General features: G+C 41.5%; 1 protein-coding gene across 7 annotated transcripts in view; it reads left to right on the top strand.

Moving 5' to 3' along the window:
* Positions 1-24,016, top strand: part of GDAP1 (ganglioside induced differentiation associated protein 1) — a 54,989-nt gene that overhangs the window by 20,515 nt on the left and 10,458 nt on the right. For 4 of the 7 annotated variants that reach the window (XM_084620473.1, XM_084620469.1, XM_084620470.1 and 1 more), the window contains exons 2-3: positions 16,846-17,038; positions 18,391-18,564. In XM_084620473.1, the coding sequence (XP_084476599.1) occupies positions 16,933-17,038; positions 18,391-18,564 (280 nt within the window). In that variant the 5' untranslated portion in view covers positions 16,846-16,932. Of the gene's footprint in view, positions 1-15,225; positions 15,529-16,845; positions 17,039-18,390; positions 18,565-24,016 lie in introns of those variants that run through there. The other 3 variants (XM_084620468.1, XM_084620472.1, XM_084620471.1) reach the window with 3 other exon arrangements.

The raw sequence follows: 24,016 nt of genomic DNA, 5'->3' as shown, positions 1-24,016 counted from the left end.
CTGCCCAAAACCTTATCTTGTCCTATTTATACTTTCACAACTGAGATCTTGTTTAAGAGCTGGGTGAATATTGTATTTGCATTTTTAAAACAAACAAATTTGCTCCAGCGTTGACTATGTTCCTATTGTGTTTATTCGCAGAAAACACATTTTAAATTCAGATGTGAATTGACTTCTGCTGGAAGTACGTGTGCACTCATCCAATCAGGACTAAGCAACACAGCTCAAATTTCAAATGTTGACTCCTAAATGCTTGCAGAGAACTACTTATGATCAATAAATATACTCAAAAAAGATTAATATACAATAGAATCATTTTGAATAAGGGACCACACTGAGGATATGTCTACACTACGAAATTAGGTCGATTTTATAGAAGATGATTTTTAGAAGTCGATTTTATACAGTTGATTGTGTATGTCCCCACTAAGTGCATTAAGTCGGCGGAGTGCGTCCTCAGTACCATGGCTAGGATCGACTTACGAAGCGGTGCACTGTGGGTAGCTATCCAACAGTTCTCACAGTCTCTGCTGCCCATTGGTATTCTGGGTTAAGCTCCCAGTGCCTGATGGGGCAAAAGCATTGTCGAGGGTGGTTTTGGATACATGTCGTCAGTCGCCACTCCCTCCCTCTGTGAAATCAAAGGCAGACAATCTTTTCGCGCCTTTTTTCTTGGGTTACTCATGCAGACGCCGTAACACAGCAAGCACGGAGCCCGCTCAGCTCACCGCTGCTGTTGTGAGCATTGTAAACACCTCGCACATTGTCCTGGAGTATGTGCAGAACCGGGCTAAGAGACACCAGCACAAGGACGATTGTGATGAGGACATGGATACAGACGTTCCTGAAAGCACGGGCTGTGGCAATTGGAACATCATGGCGGCACTGGGGCTGGTTGATACAGTGGAACACCAATTCTGGGCCCGGCAAACAAGCACAGACTGGTGAGACCGCATAGTGTTGCAGGTATAGGATGATTCACAGTGGCTGCGAAACTTTCACATGTGTAAGGCCACTTTTCTTGAACTTTGTGAGTTGCTTTCCCCTGCCCTGAAGCGCAGGAATACCAAGATGAGAAGTGAGTGGCAATAGCCCTGTGGAAGCTTGCAACGCCTGATTGCTACCGGTCAGTCGGGAATCAATTTGGAGTGGGCAAGTCTACTGTGGGGACTGCTATGATCCAAGTAGCCAATGCAATCACTGACGTTCTGTTATCAAGGGGAGTGACTTCATGCCAGAGCGTTCACTTTCTGCTTTCCTGTACTCTGACATTGTTTGCCTCCACACATTCTGCTGAGGTCTTTGAGCTCATACAGTCCTCCCGCACTGAGAGAACATTTCGTCGTGAGTGCGGTTTTTTTCGCCTTCTTATCTGCGCTAGCCTCTGGGACGGAGATGATAGGGGGAGCGGTGAAACATTTGCAGCTGCGGGAGGGAAAAAGAAGGAGAGTAGTATTTAAAAAGACACATTTTAGAGAACAATGGGTAGAGTCTTTCATGGTGAACCAAGCTGTTAACATTACATAGCACATGTACTTTCGGTACAAGATCGCATTTTGCCTCTTATATTGAGGGCCTGCTGGTTTGGTGTGAGAGATCACACATGCAGGGCTGGGCAACAGAATTCAGCTTGCAGGCAGCCATGGTAAGCCACAGTCTTTCGGCTTCTTCAACCGTCGTAACATGTGGGAATGGTTTCAAACAGCAGCACCCTCCTTTCCCATACCAAGCACCCATTGGGTTGGCCATTTAAAAGGAGGGGCTGCAGTTTTTGGGTTAATGTGCAGCACAAACCCAACTAACACCCCCCCCCCCCCACCCGCAATTCTCTGGGATGATCACTTTCCTGAGGATGAAACAGAGAGATAAAGAACAGATATTGCTTGAATGCCAGCAAACACCAGGACCATACACTGCCATGCTTTGTTATGCAATGATTCCAGACTATGTGCTACTGGCCTGGCGTGGTGAAGTGTCCTACCTTAGAGGACGGAATAAGGCTGCCCTCCCCAGAAACCTTTTGCAAAGGCTTTGGGAGTACTTCCAGGAGAACTTCATGGAGATGTCCCTGGAGGAGTTCTGCTCCATCCCCAAACACATTAACAGACTTTTCTGGTAGCTGTACTGGCCGCGAATGCATCCCAAGTCTTCAGTGCAAATTAATCATTAAACATGCTTGCTTTTAAACCATGTATTATATTTACAAAGGTACACTCACCAGAGGTGCCTTCTCCAGCTTCATGGTCCAGGAGCCCACCTTGGGAGGGTTGTGAGGGTATCGGCTCCAGGGTGATAAACAGTTCCTGGCTGTCGGGGAGAACGGTTTCTCTGCTTGCCTGCTGTTCGCTATCCTCTTCCTCATCCCCCAAATCCTCACCTCTGTTGCATGAGACTCCCCCCTTGCAGGTGTTCATGGACAGGGGTGGGGTAGTGGTAAGGGCCCCCCCTAGAATTGCATGCAGCTCATGATAGAAGCGGCATGTCTGGGGCTCTGATCAGGAGTGGCCGTTTGCCTCTTTGGTTTTTTGGTAGGCTTGCCTGAGCTCCTTAATTTTCACGTGGCACTGCTGTAGGTCCCTGTTGTAGCCTCTGTCCATCGTGCCCTTGGAGATTTTTGCAAATATTTTGGCATTTCATCTTTTGGAACAGAGTTCTGATAGCATGGATTCGTCTCCCCATACAGCGATCAGATCCAGTACCTCCCTTTCAGTCCATGCTGGAGCTCTTTTGCGATGGATTCGTCTCCCCATACAGCGATCAGATCCAGTACCTCCTGTTCAGTCCATGCTGGAGCTCTTTTGCGATTCTGGAACTGCATAGTCACCTGTGCTGATGAGCTCACCACGCTGGCCAAACAGGAAATGAAATTCAAAAGTTCCTGGTGCTTTTCCTGTGTACCTTGCTAGTGCATCTGAATTGAAGGCGCTGTCCAGAGCGGTCACAATGGAGCATTCTGGGATAGCTTCCTGAGGCGAATACCGTCGAATTGCATCTACACTACCCCAAAATTCAACCCTGCGATGTTGATTTCAGCACTAATCCCTTCGTCGGGGAGGAGTACAGAAATCGATTTTAAGAGCCCTTTAAGTCGACAAAAATGGCTTTGTCGTGTGGGCAGGTGTAGGGTTAAATCGATCTAACGCTGCTAAATTCGACCTAAACTCATAGTGTAGACCAGGGCTGAGTGAGTGGGGTACACCGTCTCTCCCAAGGGTGAGCACTGCTACTTTTCCACATCTTCATGAGGCACCAATCCTTTTGCATCTCTCCTTGCTCCTCTGGTTGTTCCTCAAATGCTTGGTTTGTGTTTGTACCTAGCCCTTGTGTGGTGGGAGGCAGAAACCTCCTGGTAACTTTTTCTTCTGCACCTTGCCCCCTCCAGTCGCACAAAAAGAAGGGATATTATGGTCCTATATGTGATAAGAGAACCAGAAAGGAGAAGAGGGAGGGGGAAGGCACAGCAAAGGGAGAGGGACAAAGCTAAGGGATGGAACAAACAATGGAGGCATAAGAGAGGACAGAGGTGGAGAACATGATTGAGATGAGAAGAAAGCATGGGGAGTGTGTGGAAAAGATGAGATGAGGAGGTTAGTGGGAATAAAAGAGTTGCCCCAAAAAGCGAGGTAGTGTGGCGTGGTGGAGAGTCTGCATTAGACCACGATTCAAGAGACCTGGATTTTAATCCCAGTTCTGCCACTTGTGTGCGGCATAACTTTGGGCAAACTTTTGTTTGTCTCATCTATTTCGATTGTAAATGAGCTCTCATTATGTGTTTGTACCGTGCATAACACAATGGGGCCTGTAGTGCTATTTTAATGTTCATAATAATAAGAGACCAGATTAAAAAACAGGAAGAACACAAGACAGGGAGTAGGGACAGAAGAAATTAAGAGTTGGGAAAAATTCATCCTGTCATAAGGATAGAAAAGGCTGTCTAATGAGGAGTTGATTTGACATCATGTAATTCAGGAATAATAGGGAAGGATAAACTCTTCAGAACTATTTTTGTTTCTAGCTAGTCATGACATCTGAGTTTCTCAGTTTTATTTGACATTGATCTACTACATTTTTAAATGCTATTTTTAACAAGTGCCAGATTCACTTTTTAGTGAAATCAATGGGTTTTTTCCCACTGACTTCAACTGGAATTAAGACAGGCCTTAAGGATCTCATCTAAATCGGAGTCCTCCCACTGACTTCAGTGGGCTTTGGGTCAAACACTAAAGGAGTTTCTCTATTAGTACTCAGTAGCAAGCTCTTATTCCAACTGCAAGCCAAGAAGGAAACATGGTCCCTTGCACACTTACTGTTATTTTTACTATGGCAGTGCCCTAGTGGGGCCAGGCAGTGTGCAAATGTAATAAGACATTCCTTATCCCAAAGAGCTTACACATGAAGTATAAGATGAGAGGCAACAGGTAGATACAACAAAAAAAAAATGTGGGGAGCACAGAGTAACTAAGATGATTGTATAATAAGTATAATAAGCAATAGTCAAATTCACTTGAAATTCACCTGAAAACACTTAAGCACACATTTAGTTTTCCTCATGTGAGTTGTCCCATTGAAATTAATGTGAGTAAATTTAAATAGGGGCATCAGTGTTTGCAAAACTGAGCCTTAGGTCTCAGAACATTTTTTTTCCTTCTTGTTCTTCACTAAAAGAAGGATCAAGCCCCCTAGCTAGTGTATTACATATGCACACTGAAGCAATGTGATAGGTGCATTTTTAAAAACAAACAAACGAAAATCGTTATGTTCTGAAGTGAGACATGGATTAAGATTCCAACTAGTTAGCTTTGGGTTTGATCGCATGTGTTGGTTGCAACAGTCTGGAGGCATAGTTGGGATAAAAGATTATTTGCGGAGATAAGAGTGGTAGATCACATAAAGTCTGAATAATAACGCCTGAATTTTAAGATTTGTAGTAGAGCCCTTAGACCTCAGTCAGCTGATCTATTTTACATGTGATTTGAAATCTGAAATTTGATTGATAACATTAGGACAGTTGAATGTTTCATTTTTAATAAGCATCAGAAAAGTAGGGAAGTTTGGGGCTCCTAGTAATTTTTTAAATAAAATGTTGTTTAGATTTTTATTAGTAGTATCTTCATAGTCGCAGAGGAGAAATTCAATTTTTAAAGAATTGTTGAAAATATTGACATTAGAAATTCCTTTGTGTAGGAAAGGGGAGGGATTGTGCATTTGGAGAATGTAGGACAGAGTTCTGAACAGTAACTGTCTGAGGGGAATTGAATATGATACTGTAAGTAACTCAGCAAGTAAGAGAGATAGTTCAGTTTAGTGAAACACATGCATGTATGTATTGGGTTGGGTGCAAAATAGTAATTCAGTACTCTACACTTTTATACAAGATTTCTTCCAAGTATTTTCCAAAGGCTATACAAGGGTCATGTAGTTTAGCCTGCCTACACTGTTTTACACATGGGTAAACTGAAGCACAGATAGGCTGAATTGTAGTTATACTTTGATGTGTGACTGTTAAAATGTTATATGCAGTGTTGTTATACCCATATTGGTAATGTAAGGGTCCATGTTTCTTGTCTCTCACTAGTTTTCAGTATGAATTCGTTAAGTTTACAGTCAAAGGATATCTATTCTGTCAACACTGCAATCTCTCCCTGGGATCTGAAAGTCATGCTGTGTTCTCTCTGGCTCATGCGTCATCACCAGTAATACAGACTCTGCAACTGGAACTTAGTCAATAGGTGTTGATGATGAGTGATCCAGAATAGAATCCAGCTTGTTTTCCTATAGCTGTATTAGCTACTGCATCATTAGTAATTCAGATTCTGCAACTGGAACTGAATCAACAATTCAGCTAATGATGTATGAGTCAGAATAGAATCCAGCTAATTTTCCTGTACCTGTATTGGCTCGGCAGTTCTGTCTGGTGTGAAAAAGTAGCTAAAGCTTATTTTTATCTGTAAAATAATCATATCTGACTCTGAATACACATGGGAACTGATCTGCTGAGTAAGAAATTGCTATTTTTACATAGAGTGATCACTCTTCTGACTATACGTATTCTGGCCAAATCACAAAGCAAGTGGCAGAATTGGAGGGGGGGGGGGTATTGATTTCCAGCCTCTGATCTTAATTTCTACAGAATATTACTCCCTTGTTAATTTAGTTTTGACTTTACTTACACTGCTTATACTGTGTATGTATTGTGACAGGGTCAGGCCAGATGGCTACAGGAGACTGATAGAAGGCAGATATATTAGCCCCAGGTTAAGTAGGTCCCTTTTCTCTGGGTAAGGTAACAGGGAAGGTTCCAGAACAATCAGGAACTTTCTGGAAACAATTAAGGCAGACATGCTGATTAGAACACCTGCAGCCAATCAAGAAGCTGCTAGACTCAATTAAGGCAGGCTAATCAGGGCACCTGGGTTTAAAAAGGAGCTCACTTCAGTTTGTGGTGCATGTGAGGAGCTGGGAGCAAGAGGCGTGAGGAGCCGAGAGTGAGAAGGCGTACTACTGGAAGACTGGGAAGTACACGCATTATCAGACATCAGGAGGAAGGTCCTGTGGTGAGAATAAAGAAGGTGTTGGGAGGAGTCCATGGGGAAGTAGCCCAGGGAGTTGTAGCTGTCACGCAGCTGTTACAGGAGCCACTGTAGACAGCTGCAATCCACAGGGCCCTGGGCTGGAACCCGGAGTAGAGGGCGGTCCTGGGTTCCTCCCATCCCTCCATCCCCTCAACTCCCTACTTGATACCGGAGGAGTTGACCTGGACTGTAGGTTCCACCAGAGAGGAACGTCTCTGGCCTGTTCCCCGATCCACTAGGTGGATCAGCAGAGACTGCAAGGATTGTTCTTCTTTCTTTTCCCCATGCTGGCCAGTGATGAGGCTAACTGAGTGAACGGCAGGTTTGAGCCATGAAAGTGGCCAAACTGAGGGCTGCCGTGAACCTCTGAGCGAGCAAATCTGCCAATAAGCGCAGGACCCACCAGGGCAGAGGAGGAACTTTGTCACAGTATATGTATAAAAATTAATATTATTTTCACTACAGATTTTATGTAAAAACTACTAATAAAGAATTTTGTTTAGACATTAATTTTTATAATTCTCACAAACAATTCAATTGTGGAGCCAGTAGGGCACCTTCATGATGTAAAAGTTTATGCAGTAAAACCAATATATTTTGTTTTCAGAATGAAAAACAAGATATTTCTGTACAACACAGGAAGATCAAAACACACCACATCAAGGTTCTTTAAGTGAGGCCATATAGAAAGAAAAGGCAAAAATGCTAGAGAAATAAGAAAAATAATTAGTTAAGAGGCAAGATTTAATGATAAAGTGGCCACCTATCTCTTATCTGAAAAGTGGCTGGGTGGCAACTCAGTTTGCTGTTGTTTGTTTCATGATCTGGATATGTGCCCAGCTCCTCCTTTATGTACTTAGGTACATATCCAGTGTATACAAAAGTATCTGCAATGAATTATGAATAATAATTTTCTGATCAACCATGTGAGCTTTCTGAAGATGTCTCTTGGCAAATAAACTTGGATTAAAGGGGCTGTAGCAGGATGCCTGTCTTAGAGAAGAGGGCTTTCCAAGATGTTCTGAATGTCTTTCTGCTTTTGGTTCTCTTGATGGAACATGCTTGTGCATTTGAAGAATTTTTAAGAAAAGCTGGAGAGGAAAAAGCACACATGAATAATACCTCATTCTTTTTGCACTTTTCTGAAGAAATAAATAAGTCCAGCATTTTGTCACATTTTTAGATAAAAGGGGACCTCTTGTGGTTATTCAGAGAAACATCTTTATACAAAGCTCATGGAAAATAATTTCAGTACAACCACAGCTCACCTAACCTGGGTATGTTCCCAGGGTTCTGAGCTCAGTATTCCTGTGCAATAGTTTTGAGTTGGAAAACTGTCCTGGTTATTGATATGCAAATCAGCAGACCAACCACCCCACCAAGTTTTAGAATCCCTATCTCTTGTGTTCCACCATAAAAAAAACTTTTGAACTTGAGTACTGTTTATGCAGGCCAAGTGTGGAAATACAGATATGTTGGTCCTAAGTTGCTGTCAGAAAAAAAAAATTGTGGGTGTTCACCAGCCAATCAGCTGTTTGGTGGCCTCGCTGATCAGCTATTCTGCAGGCCCCACCGATCAGCTCCTCCCTCAACCCCCCAGTGCCTCCTGCCCACGGCTGATCAGCTGTTCGGCAGTGGGCAGGAGGCACTGGGGGTGGGGAGGAACAGGGGTGGGAAGAGGCAGAGTGAGAGTGGGGCACGCTTGGAGGAGGGGGAGGAGCAGGGGTTGGAAAAAGTGGGGTGGGGAGCCTTAGGGAGGGGGCGTAGTGGGTGCGGGAAGAGGCGGAGAGAGGGTGGGGCCTTGGGGTAAGGAATGGAGTCTGGGCGGGGCCTCAGGGTGGAGCGGGGATGGAGCACGCCCTGGGGAAAGTTGGCACCTGTGGCTGGTGTCTTAAATCTAGAAAAAAATTGAAAGGTTTGGATGTGCTTGTGGATACATTGAGATAGTTAAGAAAGCCAGAAGTGGTGGGGATTAATTTCCTCACTTTGCCTCCTGTCTTTTATTGTACTTGGGTGTGGGCGTGTGACTATAGGATGAAACAGGAATTTCCTAGAATACATTTCTGCTGCCCAAACATATAAAAATGGCAAACAGATTGGATTTTTCAGATAATAATATAATAGTTTCTGTAAGAAGATCTAAAATCACTTCATAAACATAAGTGAATTAGGTTTAGGTAGGAAAGTATTATCACCACCCTTTTACAGATGGGGAAATGGAGGCACAGACAAATTAAGTATGTTACTCAAGGACACACAAAAAGTTTATGGCAAAGTTAGGAATAGAACCAAGATTACTAGACTCCGAGGTTTGTGTGTTAGCCCTAAGATCATGCAAGATCATCATACATGTCATGCATATCTTTAATTCTCTTAACACAGGAATATCTATTACTCATCGACTTTAAGGCCAGAAGAGACTATCATGATCATTTAGTCTGACCTCCTACACATTGCAGATCACAGAACATCATCCACCCACTCCCATAACCTCTTTTTGTGTTACTGAAATACTAAAATCTTGATTTAAAGACACCAAGTTACAGAGAATCCCCAATTTACTCTAGTTCAAACCAGCAAGTGACCAGGCCTCATGATGCAGAGGAAGGTGAAACCCCTCCAGATCCTCCCAATCTGACTTGGAAAGAATTTTTTCCCGATCCCAAATATGGCACTCTGAGCACATGGGCCACCAGCCAGACACCAGGAAAAGAATTCTCTGTAGTAACTCAGAGCCCTCTTTCTCTAGTGTCCCATCTCCGGCCATTGGACATATTTACTAATGGCAGTCGTGGCCATATGCCACTGCAGCAATCCCATCCACTCCATAAACTGATCAAGCTCAGTCTTAAAACAAGTTAAGTTTTTTGCCTCCACTACTTCCCTTGGAAGGCTGTTCATGACTTCACTTCTCTGAAGTCTAGACCTTACTTTAATTTCAAGCGTAAACTTACTGATGGCTAGTTTATATCCATTTTTTCTTGTGCCAGCATTTTTCCCTTAATTTAAACAACTTCTCTCCCTCTCTGGTGTTTATCCCTCTAATACAGTGGTTCCCAAACTTGCCCTGCCGCTTGTGCAGGGAAAGCCCCACGCGGACCAGTTTGTTTACCTGCCACATCCACAGGTTTGGCCAGTCGCGGCTCCCAGTGGCCGCGGTTCACTGCTCCAGGTCAATGGAAGCTGCTGGAAGTGGCGCGGGCCGAGGGACGTACTGGCCACTGCTTCCAGCAGCTCCCATTGGCCTGGAGCAGTGAATCGCGGCTACTGGGAGCCGCGATCGGCTGAACCTGCGGATGCGGCAGGTAAACAAACCGGCCTGGCCCGGCAGGGGCTTTTCCCGCATAAGTGGCGGAACAAATTTGGGAACCACTGCTCTAATATATTTATAGAGAGCAAACACCTCTTCCGTCAGCTGTCGTTTTGTTAGGTTAAACAAGCCAAGCTCCTTAAGTCTCTTCTCATAAGGGAGTCTCCGTTGCTCTGGTCATCCTAGTAGCCCTTCTCTGCACCTGTGCCAGTTTGAATTCATCTTTTTTGAACATGGGAGACCAGGATTGCACAGAGTATTCCAGGTGAGGTCTTACCAGTGCCTTGGACAATGGTCATAACACTTCCCTATCTCTACTGGAAATCCCTCATTTGATTCATCCTAGGATTGCATTAGTCTTTTTCACAGCTGCATCAACTAATACACCCAAGTTGATGTGGATTAACCAATTGTGATCAACCAGTATACCCAGATCTTTCTCCTCCTCTGTCACTGCCAACTGATATGTCCCCATCTTGTAGCAAAGGTTCTTGTTGTTAGTCCTTAAGCATATGACCTTGCATTTCACACTGTTAAATTTAGTCCCATTGCTATTACTTGTTTTCAAGGTCCTCCAAATATTCTTTTATGATACTCTGGTCCTCCTCTACACTGACAACACCTCCCACATTTGTGTCATCTGCAAATTTTACTCCACTTTATGTACCAAGGTCATTAATGAAAATGTTAAATGCAATTGGATCCAAGACCAGTTCTTGAGGAATTCCACTAGTAACCTCCCTCCAGCTTGACAGTTCACTTTCAACATGATATGTTGTAGTCTATCCTTTAACCAGTTCCTTACTCACCTTTCAATTCTCATATTAATGCCCACCTTCTCCAATTTAACTAATAATTTCCCATGAGGACTTGTATCAAATGCTTTACTGAAATCCAGGTAGATTAGATCTACTGCATTTCCTTTGTCTGGAAAATTGGTTATCTTCTCAAAGAAAGAGACCATGTTGGTCTGGCATGATCTACCTTTTGTAAAACCATTTTATGTGTTATCGCAATTACGTTTTACCTCTGTCTTTAACAACTCTCTCTTTTAAAATGTATTCTAAGACCTTGCATACAGTTGAGGTCAAAGTAACAGGCCTGTAGTTTCACAGAATTTTTTCCCCTTTCTTAAACATAGGTATTGAATTTGCAGTTCTCCAGTCATAGCGTACCACCCCTGATTTTATGGATTCAATAAAAATCCTTGCTATTGGGCTTGCAATTTTATATGCCAGTTCCTTTAATATTTTTGGATGGAGACTATCCAGGCCTTCTGATTTGGTCCCATTAAACTGTTTAAGATTGGCTTCCACCTCTGATGTGGTAATTTCTACTTCCATATCCTTGTTTCCATTATCCACCCTGCCACTACCCCCAAGCTCCTCATTACCATTATTAAAAACCAAGGCAAAGTATTCATTTAGGCATTGGGCCATAACTAGATTATCTTTAATCTCCACTCCATCCTCAGTGTTTAGCATTCCCACTTCTTTCCTGGTTTTCTTTTTATTTATATGGCTAAAGAACCTTTTACTGTTGGTTTTAATTTCTTTTGCAAGGTCCAGCTTTGCTTGGCTTTTGGCAGTTCTCACTTTTACCCTACACTTTCTGACCTCCAAGAGGTAGCTTTCCTTGCCGATTCATCCCTTGGTCCATTCCTTGTAGGCTCTCTCCTATCTCTTAATAACCTGTTTGAGATACTTATTCATCCAATTTGGTCTGACACTCTTCCCTACAATTTTTCCCCTTGCTTGAGATGCATGCTTCAGATAGTTTCTGCAACTTTGACTTAAAGTAATTCCAAGCCTTCTCCACATTCAGATACTTAGGGAAGTGGAGTGGACAGTGGAACTCAAGGAAGTCCCTTCATTTTTTTTTTCAGGTTTGCCCTTTTGAAATCACAAACCGTAGCTGCAGACCTATTTTAGTTTATCCTGCCATTTACCTGAAACTGAATTAACTCATGATCATTCAAACCATTACTACAGTGGAAGACATGTTAGACATATCCAGATAAAAAACCTTTGCTTTTCTAAACATGTTTCTTATAATTTCATCGGCATTTCTTTGTTTGAAATGCTATTCATGTAAGGAAACAATTTTTGTGCTTTACTAGAATTAATATTATTCATTAATTTCTAAACATTAATGTATTCAAATTAGTAAATGCTTGTTGTTTGGATGGTACATCCTTTAGTTATATTATTCCTCCAGAGCTGCACTCAGGGATGTGAGAAAAATACATCAAGGGAGGAAGGAAGAATTTTCTGTTTCCCAAGGTAACAGCTCACCCGAAATACAACAAAAATTCATTTTTATTAGTTAATAATAAATAATCTGCACTTAATTACACAGTGTTTGCTTCAAGTCAATGAGAGTACTCGTGATTAAAGTTAATCATAGGCATACGTATTTACAGATTCAAGCACTAGACATTTGCACAGCCAGACATTGTAACAAAACACTGAATAAAATATATAAGCCACAGTGTTTAGGCAGGGCCTGATCTCCATTCTTTGCACACTCAAAATTATCATTAGAGTGAATGGTTGTTTAATGGGAGTTTGAGGTATACAAACAATAGAGAACAGGGCCATCTGTTTGGGATGATCTTCAATAGATCAAAAAATCTCTGATATTTTGTATTTGAATAAACAAATGATCCCTCATTTCCCCATAAATTCCAGAATTAACTGGACAACAGACCGAGTACTGCAGACAATGAATTTCTCAGTGAGCTGATATGCTTCTTATTTTTCATGTTAAAGGGAAAATTTATAACAGTGAAGGCATCAGAAACAATTAAGGCTACTTAAACACTGCTATAAATACTAAGTCAAAGAACTACTGGGCTATGAAGATTTGTTATCATGTACAAATAATTACTTTCACTTCTCTCAGACAACATACTATGGAAAATTTAATATTGGATTCCCCATATTTTAATGTACAAAATCTGAAGGAATGTTCATAATTCTTAGGCACTACTATACATTTATATGACTTGTCTGAGTAGTAGTTCTGGGGGCTGATCCAACTCTCAGTGAAGTCAACAGAAAGACACCATTGTAGTTTAGAAAGAGAAATGTTCTTAAGTGCCCCAGTGTGTCTTCTTATTCTCTTAGCTCCTCACAAACTGCAGAGCAGACATTCAAATATTCTCATCTAGGAAAGCTTTCCTGAGCCATGCCAATTACACTCTCCTGTTCTGCAGAGTTCAAGTCTGAGATGATGCCCTCCTAACAGGAGGACTAATTTCTTTTCTGCAGTGGCTTTTCCAGGCTTTTAAAGCAAGGTCACAGATGGTAGCATTGATTATAATTGTCTTGTACTAGCTCTAATTAGAATTCAAATCCATGAGCAATATAACATAAGCCTGATTTTCTAAGATAGTATCCTAAACTATGAAAGTTTATATCCTTTCTATATTTTGTACTATCTGATGTAACTATGAGGACATTTAGCTATATAGATAGATATTTATATAACCCCAATTAACTCTTGATCTCAATTATGTCTTGTAGCAATGAATGCCGCAGTTTAATTTGGATTGTATAAAGAAGAATTTCCTTTTATCAGTTTAAAATGTATTGTCTTTCAGTTTCATCAAATGTCCCTTTGTACTTGTGTTATGAGAGTGTATATAGGAACACCCATTCTAACTTCTCTATACCCTTCATTATTTTGTATGCCTCTGTCATGTCCACACTTCCCAATGTGAGCTTTGGGAGGCATTGTGCCTGGAGTTTGCAGAAGAATCATAACTTCCCCTTGATCACTTTGTTGCAGGGCACAAAATGTACCCCCAGAACTGTATTGAGCAGTACCCAAAGGGGAGGGGCTGTGTAGGGTCACTCCCCTGAAATACTGCTTACCTCCTCTGAGGAAGTTTGTGCTGTTTGTGATGCTGGCCTTGCCACAGTCCTTAGGTTCAGGGGAATCCAAAGACTGTAATTGTGCCTCACTCTTGTGAGTATTACAGGGGTGGGAGCTGACTCTTTGTTCCCCCTTTCCCTCCTTATTTAAATGCCTTGGTCACAATTACATTACAGAGGTAAGTGGCTATGAATAGTGGGTGAAATCCTGGCTCTGTTGACACCAATGGCTCAACTTCCATTGACTTCAGTAGAATGAGGATTTTACCCACTATGTTTAAAATGAAATGAAACACACTTAGTATCAACAGGGCCTAGAACTCACAACATCCTAGATTCTGGTTTGGCTTGCCCTGCCCTAGCTGTGGGGAGTATTTAGTGTGAAACAGGGTAGTCCTAGAAAAGGCTTTCCTATCCGATTTCCTACTAGCTGCAAGATCTAAGCTATGTACCATCTTTACTCATCCACAAAAAATGCTTTCTGCATTTTCCTGGCCTAGGGGACATAATTTCTGATACATGGTGGTGACACTGTCAGAAATTGCTTCCCCTCACTTTTCCTCATATCCTGGAATGGAGGGAGAAATTTCTGATATGTATGGCTGAATCCTACCATCATATGTTTTTATTCCTCGTAGATAACAAAAAGAAGGCAAAATCTTTTTATTTCCTCTGTATGTCACCCTTAAAAATTCAAGAGCATTGACTCCCTGGCTGAAGGAAAGCAAATATGAAGATGTAATAATAACAATACAAGAAACACGGGTGGGTAAGGTAATGTAACACAGTCTGATTAATGTTTTTGCTGGATGATGACGTCCATCATGGTTTTTCTCTGCAGCAAAACGTATTTTCCTTGAGCGTCATTGTGTAATCATGTGATTGTTAAAACATCCATTTATTCATCAAGCATAAATGAACTTTCTTGAAGTGTGGACTTTTTCCATGTATATATATTTATGCCTGTATAAGGAACATTCTGTTTAATTTAGCTCAACATGCTGGACATGGGATACACATTGAAGGGCTGGGTCCTCAATGTTTTGGGCTAACCTTAGCAAATTGGCCATTCTTGGCTGAGGGCTATAAACACATGTAAAGATGGGACACAGACACACACAGCCATGGTTGTTGGTTATGGAGGGACTTTATGTTCTTTATGCCAGATTCTGCCCTGCAGTTTGTACCTTACCAGAATTACAGTTTCTTACCAATGTATTATTTTAAACACCCAAATCATGTCTGCCAATATTGGGGGGGGGCAGTCAGTGCATCAGCTCTCTAGGCGGCAGCTGCTTTGGGTTTTCCACGCAGAGGTTACCTAGGCATTGGGCTAGATTGGGGCTTTCACGCCAGAGCCCTGTGTAGGGGGTGGCAGATGCACTGTCCATGGGTGCAGCACAAGCCCCCACAATCTGATCCCACTTTTTTTTTTTTTGCCCCCCTCCACCCCTTCTCTTCCTAGTCCTGCATCTCTGCCCCTCCCCCGCCCGCCCCTGCGTTTCCTCCCCGGTGCGGCCAGGGCGCAGGTACCGATGCCGTGCGAGGGCAGCGGCTGTCACGGAGCATGCTCCGAGCGCCGGCGCACGCTCCGTAGCAGCCGGGGAGCCCGGTCCGCTGGGGAGCCGGTTCTGAGTCCGCTCAGCCCCTGGGAGCGATGGCGCGGCAGGAGGATGGCGCGGCAGCGGGCAGCGCGCTGCTGGCTGACTGCAAGGCAGAGGCTAAGTTAATACTGTACCACTGGACCCACTCGTTCTGCTCCCAAAAGGTGAGTGCCTGGTTGCTTTCGGGGGTGCCAGCAGGGATCAGCACCTGGACAGATCCCTCGCGTCTTTGCTGGTCCCAATCTGGATGGTTAGGCGTGGGCAGAGGGAAGTAGCGCTGTTGCCTAAATCTGGAGAGGGAGGAGGAAGGGATGGTGAGGGGCAAGGCCACAAAGCTTTCTTTTTAGGCCCTGAAAGGCTTGCAAGGCCTCCAGGGGACTGTGATCATTTCGAAATGCAGAATCCCCAAATCCAGCACTGGAGGCAGCGAGGAGGAGGCCTAGGAGGAAGGATGACTAGGGGCTTTAAAACGGAAATATAACACTCCTTGAGTTGTTAAAATGTAACAGATAATTTTGAATGGCACTTCCATAGTCTGTAAATATAACAAGACGACATGAGCATATACATCTATTTTGTGTTCTAATTCAGCAGACGTTTTGATACTTTTTAGCAAAGGGCTGTTTCTCACCTTTATTGCAAATGGTTCAGTTGCCAAAGCAAACAATTATGGTATAATAAAATATGGATTATTCTTGTAATGGAGAAGCTTTCACACCAAGTACATACACAAGAGAAGCACCAAAAAGAGGACAGGTATTTAGAAATGTGGCCACCCTTTTTACATTTATTCAAAGGGGGAGAGCTCTCCAGCCAGCAGATCTTTAGCCAGGTTTTTTGAATATTAACCTGATCCTTAATAAGTCATGTCCAATGTAGTATGTTAATATTTTATTGTAACTTTGTCTTAATAAAAAATTCCAAAAAAGTATGCCTCAGTTCCAGTTATGTATACAGAACATATTCGAGAGTATATGGGAAAGGAATTTAGACATCACCAAAACTATAGCACCAGGTTTTAAGATATTTTAAAAAAAAATTTGTGTTGTTAATTCACTTACATTTTATCAACTGTTTCTAGGAATACCTGTCATTCAGGTAATAGCCACCAACTATTTTATGCTAATGATAAATGTGTTGAAAGAAGAGTTTTAGGCAATTACAATTATTCTTTGTTGTTTGTTTATTTATTTGTATTACAGTAGCACTTAAGGATCCCAACTGAGATTAGGACTCAGTTGCATTAGGAACTGTACATAGTCCATACCTACAGAGAATACAATTTAAATAGACAAAGGATGTGAAAGAAGACAGAGAGGTGAAGAGATTTGCTAAGGTCACACAGCAGATCAGTGGCACAGCTGGGAATAGACCCCAGTACTCCTGACTCCCACTGAAACACATTGCCCCTCTAATTGAACAGTGTATCAGTTTATCCCTGGCAAATAGCTTAATCAAGTAATACTTGCAATATTTTTCAGGTGCGCTTAGTGATTGCTGAAAAAGCACTGAAGTGTGAAGAACATGATGTAAGTTTACCCCTGAGTGAACACAATGAACCTTGGTTTATGCGTTTAAACTCATCTGGAGAAGTGCCTGTCCTTATCCATGGGGAAAACATTATTTGTGAGGCCACACAGATTATTGATTATCTTGAAGAGACATTCGTGGATGGTAATGAAATTTTTTTTAGATTATGTGATTTTTAATGCAATACTTATGTGTCGCTGTATAGAGTTTTGTTCATTTCCATAAAAAGTTTCGCATTCTCCAAGCAAACGGATTGCATTGAAAATACTTTAACATCTATTTGGCAAGATAATGGATATCTGATCACTTATCCTGCTAGCCCATACAGGTCAGAAATATGATAATACTTTGCTGTACTAATTGTGTAGCAAGGACTAATATAATAGTCTCACAGAGGGATGCAAAACATTTTCAATTTTTGGAAAAAACCTCTCACACAAAAATGGTGTAGTTTCCTGGATAATTCCAGAATAATCTTTTTTTTAATTATACCCTGTAAAGGAGAGAGAATAGTGAGTGTGTGTGCGTGCATGTGTGCACACGAATAAATGGAATAAGGAAATAGAAGTGGGAAGAGTAAATCTATGGTAATAAGAAAGGAATAGTGGCATACCTTGACATTTCACAACACTTGTCATTACTAGGAAATAGGCAGGATCAATTTTTAAAGAAAACTTTTTTTTTTTTTGGCTTATACACAGAAACTGTATTTCTTGGAGTGAGGAGAAGACGCAACCTTTTGTATTGGTGCTCTCTAGTTAGGGTTCTGATACGCTATGTCCCTAACTGGCAAATGTAATTTCAAGGATAAAATTCTGCAGTGGACTTTAGAGATTCCCATAGCAGTAAGAACATGTCACTATTAGCAGTTCAACACCTGCTGAATTAATTGCTAGCTGCTTGCCTTTTGGTCAGATAATAATTGGAGGAAATAGAGAGCTGGGTAAAGCTGAGGGTGGCTACAATCTATGAATACAGTTATAAATGAACTGTTAATGCTGCTGTAAAACTCTTTAAAAACATATTTAAAATAATTAAAGTATCATTTTATAATAGAGTTCTTGAATCACTGCAATATTTTCTTTTTAATGGGCCATAAGAGCTGTCTATTGTACTTCACTATGTAGTGACATTGCTTGAAATGTAAAAAATTGATTCTGCTGAAACTGCTTGACTATAATATGCTATGGAGCAGATTCTCTGCTCTGCTAAGGTCTCTTTAATCACGTGGTTAAGTACATTGCTGAAGAAGGATGGGATTACATGCTGAAAACTAAGCACACGGTTAAGTGTTTTGTTGAACTGGGCTCATGGTTGGGGAGGAGGGGGCGGGAATCATCCAGTAGTGAGGATTTCACTTGATAACCATGTCATCTGTGCTACACAGGGACAACTGAAGTACCATTAAGAACACTACTTTTATCATAATATCATTATATATATTATATAGCTCTTCTGATTTATTTTTAAAAATCTCCTAAATAAATGTATTTCAGAGAGGACACCAAGATTAATGCCAGAAGAAGGAAGCATGTATTACCCAAGGGTGCAACACTATAGAGAGCTCTTGGACTCCTTGCCTATGGATGCCTACACTCATGGCTGCATTTTACACCCAGAATTAACAGTGGATTCCATGATTCCAGCTTATGCGACAACTAGAATTCGCAGTATGTAGCCTGAACATAAACCCCAAAATATTGCCATTTAACAGATCTTTCTTACTTGGTTCTAAATATATTTTATATTTAAAGATCCCTGAGACCTGAATAAGAATGTAGTTTTAAAATTTGCTTAACACATAAACAACTCATACTCAGACATTGTTGATGGCAAATACGTTTGATAAACTGATGCCCTACAGTTAGGCACTTAAATAACTGGGAGCAACTGGGTGCTCAGCAGTTTTGAAAATCAGCTCACTTAATAAAGTAACATGATATGGATTTATTGGCCTAGTTTTAGGCACTCATTTTTTTAAAATATTGGCCTTTTTAAATGAACAGTAAAATTTTCAAAAATATGTAAGTTGCTTATGAGGGCCTAGGCTTCTAAGTAATGTAGGCACGTCTGAAAATTTTATCCAGTAACTCAAAACCAGGGATTTAGGAAACTTCAGTTCAATTCTCCCAATGTTGAGCATTCAGTCATAATGACAGGAAATACTGCTATCTAAAATAGTTTTGTGGGCTGAAAGACGAGTACATTCATCAAGGTCTTTGTTTTAGAATGAACATGTCCTTTTCCATATTAGGCTGGTAACAACCCTTCCTCGCCCCCACACCCACAAAGTGCACTTTCTTTCTAGTCTGAATTTGTTCAGCTTCAACTGCCAACCAGATAAAATATCTGAGCCATAGCTAGTATCTCTTGTGATCACAGCCCCATTGGACATCAGTAGAGCTATGAGCATACTACTGAGGGAAGAATCTAGCCCTATTTGTGTCATTTTAACTTTAAAATCTTGATAATTTTAAAAGATATTTTGCTTAAAATTTTGAAAGATTTGAAAATGTGGAAAAATACTCCTTTTGGGAATATCTGTGGAGTTAATTCTGCTAACAACAGGAAAGGATAGCAATTCGATTTGTGCTTAAAATGCACAGACAGTAATGGCATTTGCAAAATTTTAATTTTTTTATCTCGCTGTTTTAGGTTATAAAACAATGTACATATTTTCCTGTAGGCTGCACGAATAGTGCCTGCACCAAACCATTGCAGTGAAGAAAATATATTCTTTGTAAATGTAGAAATGTACAATGGCAGCAGAACTTCTATTAAAATAATGAACCCGACTGTCCTCTTTCTGAAACTAGTGTAATGAAGAGTAGCCTTACAAAGAGTGGAGTTTCACTGATCTAAAACTTGCATGAGAGGAGAATTTGGCCCCATTTTTTGTAGGAGAAATACCTTTATATTCACACCTGGGGGCAAAAAAGGATAAGCAGCATGGGTTCATCTGACAAATTAAATTAATTTTTAAAGATCAATTTGTCCCAAAATCCTGAATCTGCACAATCCCACATTTTGGGAATCTTCAAAGCAGGATATGGGATGAAATCCTGGCCCCATTGAAGTCAATGGCAAAACTCTTATTGTCTTCAGTGGGGCCTGGATTTCACCTATTGATTTTTCCATTTAGACCAATTTCTGACTCCTAACATGTAGATTGTAAGGGTAGAGGGAACCATAGTAGTCATTTAGTCTGACTTCTGCATAACACAGGCCATAGGACTTCATTGACTTAAATTCTGCTTCGAGTCCAATACTGTGGTTGGACTAGAGCATATCTACCAGAAAAACATATAATGTTGATTTAAAAAATTCCAGTGATTGGAGAATCTACCACAGTCCTTGATTATTCCAGTGGTTAATTACACTCTCTGTTAAAAATTGCACCTTATTTCTGGTTTGAATATGTCAAGCTTCAAGTTCCAGCCTCTGAATTTTGTTATAACTTTGCCTGCTAGATTAAAGAGCCTTTTGTTATCAAATTTGTGTTTCCCATGTAGGGTGCTTGTAGACTGTGATGAAATCACCCCATTTTCTTCTTTGATAAGCCAAATAGATTGAGCTCATTGTGTCCTTCACAACAAAGCATGTTTTCTAATCCTTTAATCATTCCTGTGGCTCTTTTCTGAACCCTCTTCAATTTTTCAACATCCATCTTGAAATATGGACACCAGAACTGGACACAGTATTCCAATGGCAATCTCACAAGTGCCAAATACAGATGTAATATAGGTTAGTCTGTATTCGCAAAAAGAAAAGGAGTACTTGTGGCACCTTAGAGACTAACCAATTTATTTGAGCATAAGCTTCCGTGAGCTACAGCTCACTTCATCAGATGCATACTGTGGAAACTGCAGAAGACATTATATACACAGAGACCATGAAACAATACCTCCTCCCACTCCACTCTCCTGGTAATAGCTTATCTAAAGTGATCACTCTCCTTACAATGTGTATGATAATCAAGTTGGGCCATTTCTAGCACAAATCCAGGTTTTCTCACCCCCCCCCTTTTTTTTCCAAAAACCACACACACAAACTCACTCTCCTGCTGTAATAGCTTATCCAAAGTGACCACTCTCCCTACAATGTGCATGAAAATCAAGGTGGGCCATTTCCAGCACAAATCCAGGTTTTCTCACCCCCCCCCCAAAAAAAAATAACCCACACACACAAAGTCACTCTCCTGCTGGTAATAGCTCATCCAAACTGACCACTCTCCTTACAATGTGTATGATAATCAAGGTGGGCCATTTCCAGCATAAATCCTAGTTTAACCAGAATGTCTGAAGGGGGCGGGGTAGGAAAAAACAAGGGGGAATAGGCTACCTTGCATAATGATTTAGCCACTCCCAGTCTCTATTTAAGCCTAAATTAATAGTATCCAATTTGCAAATGAATTCCAATTCAGCAGTTTCTCGCTGGAGTCTGGATTTGAAGTTTTTTTGTTGTAAGATAGCGACCTTCATGTCTGTAATTGCGTGACCAGAGAGATTGAAGTGTTTTCCGACGGGTTTATGAATGTTATAATTCTTGACATCTGATTTGTGTCCATTTATTCTTTTACGTAGAGACTGTCCAGTTTGACCAATGTACATGGCAGAGGGGCATTGCTGGCACATGATGGCATATATCACATTGGTGGATGTGCAGGTGAACGAGCCTCTGATAGTGTGGCTGATGTTATTAGGCCCTGTGATGGTGTCCCCTGAATAGATATGTGGGCTCAGTTGGCAACGGGCTTTGTTGCAAGGATAGGTTCCTGGGTTAGTGGTTCTGTTGTGTGGTATGTGGTTGTTGGTGAGTATTCAAGTTGCAGTGGGGGAGGTTTAGATTGGATATTAGGAAAAACTTTTTCACTAAGAGGGTGGTGAAACACTGGAATGCGTTACCTAGGGAGGTGGTAGAATCTCCTTCCTTAGAGGTTTTTAAGGTCAGGCTTGACAAAGCCCTGGCTGGGATGATTTAACTGGGAATTGGTCCTGCTTTGAGCAGGGGGTTGGACTAGATGACCTTCTGGGGTCCCTTCCAACCCTGATATTCTATGATTCTATGATTTGCTTCAGGTTGGGGGGCTGTCTGTAGGCAAGGACTGGCCTGTCTCCTAAGATTTGTGAGAGTGTTGGGTCATCCTTCAGGATAGGTTGTAGATCCTTAATAATGCGTTGGAGGGGTTTTAGTTGGGGGCTGAAGGTGACGGCTAGTGGCATTCTGTTATTTTCTTTGTTAGGCCTGTCCTGTAGTAGGTGACTTCTGGGAACTCTTCTGGCTCTATCAATCTGTTTCTTCATTTCCGCAGGTGGGTATTGTAGTTGTAAGAATGCTTGATAGAGATCTTGTAGGTGTTTGTCTCTGTCTGAGGGGTTGGAGCAAATGCGGTTGTATCGCAGAGCTTGGCTGTAGACGATGGAACATGTGGTGTGGTCAGGGTGAAAGCTGGAGGCATATAGGTAGGAATAGTGGTCAGTAGGTTTCCGGTATAGGGTGGTGTTTATGTGACCATTGTTTATTAGCACTGTAGTGTCCAGGAAGTGGATCTCTTGTGTGGACTGGACCAGGCTGAGGTTGATGGTGGGAAAACCTGGATTTGTGCTGGAAATGACACAACTTGATTATCATACACATTGTAAAGAGAGTGGTCACTTTGGATGGGCTATTACCAGCAGGAGAGTGAGTTTGTGGACGGGGGGGGGGGGGCGGAGGGTGAGAAAACCTGGATTTGTGCTGGAAATGGCCCAACTTGATTATCATACACATTGTAAGGAGAGTGATCACTTTAGATAAGCTATTACCAGCAGGAGAGTGGGGTGGGAGGAGGTATTGTTTCATGGTCTCTGTGTATAAGATGTAATATAGACTTTCTACTCAAGAGTTCCCCATTTATACATTCAAGGATTGCATTAGCTCTTATAGCTACAGCATTGCACTGTGAGCTCATGGTCAGTTGATTATCCACCATAACCACCGACTCTTTTTCAGCGTCAGTGCTTCCCAGGATAGAATCCCTCATCCAGTAAGTAGGGCCTCCAGTCTTTGTTTCTAGATGTTGGACTTTACATTTGGCCATATTGAAATGCATATTGTTTGCTTCATTGCTTGCCCCCAGTTTAGCAAATGACTCAGATCACTGTATATCACTTCTTCGTTATTTACAATTCTTCCAATCTTTGTGTCATGTGCAAACTTTATCAGTAATGCTTCTGTTTTCTTCCCGGTCATTGATACAAATATAAATTGCATAGGGCCAAGAAGCAGATCTTGGGACCTCACTAGTAACACAGACACGTAATGATAATTCCTCCTCTAAATTAAATTTGGAGACCTACAATTAGCCAGTTTTTAAGACATTTAATGTGTGCCATGTTCTCATTCAGAAACCACTTCTCATTTCTTCAGGCTGGTTAAAATGACATGTTTCTTTGCAATTTTGCACACCACTTACTTAATTTTTGTGGACTAAAACATGAATGTAGTGGGTGATTTTATATAATTCCTGTTTCTGTTTTATCAGGCCAAGTAGGTAACTTGTTGAAATAAGACTTTCACGGCTATTCAAAGTTGAAACAAAGAACATATAAAATAATGGGCCTTATTCTTCTCTTACAGCAATTTTACTTCAATTTAACTCCACAGATTTAGGCTTCATCTACTCTACAAAGTTTTGATGGCATAGCTGTTGGCTAGCAGTGTGAGAGAATCACACCTCCTAGTTGATACAGCTGTGCAGCAAAATTCCTGGTATAGATGCAGCTAAGCTGACTATGTTAGCATATCTAATGTTGTTCAGAGAGGTGGCTTAGCTGTGTTGGCAGAACTCCTTCTGCTGGGTTATACTACATCTCCACTAGGGGACTCTGTTGGCACAGCTCTACCAGCAAAACATTTGGATTGTAGACAAGGCCTCTAAAAGAGTTACACCTAATTTCCACTAGTGAATTTGAGAGGAGGCTCAGGCCCTATAAGTATTCTTCTGTGTTCAGTTTTTTATTACTGGAGATATGTGTTTAATAAAAACTTGCTTACTCTGAGCCTAACTTTTGACATTATGGGTTTGTGAGCTGGTGGAGTCTCTTCCAAGGTCCAAACAAACTACACACTTGTTTAAAAATG

This window comes from Lepidochelys olivacea (assembly GCF_965140295.1).
Source record: "Lepidochelys olivacea isolate rLepOli2 genome assembly, chromosome: 2".
Lineage (NCBI taxonomy): Eukaryota > Metazoa > Chordata > Testudines > Cheloniidae > Lepidochelys > Lepidochelys olivacea.
The sequence above is the reverse complement of the archived record's forward strand: the minus strand, read 5'-3'. Positions and strand labels throughout refer to the sequence as shown.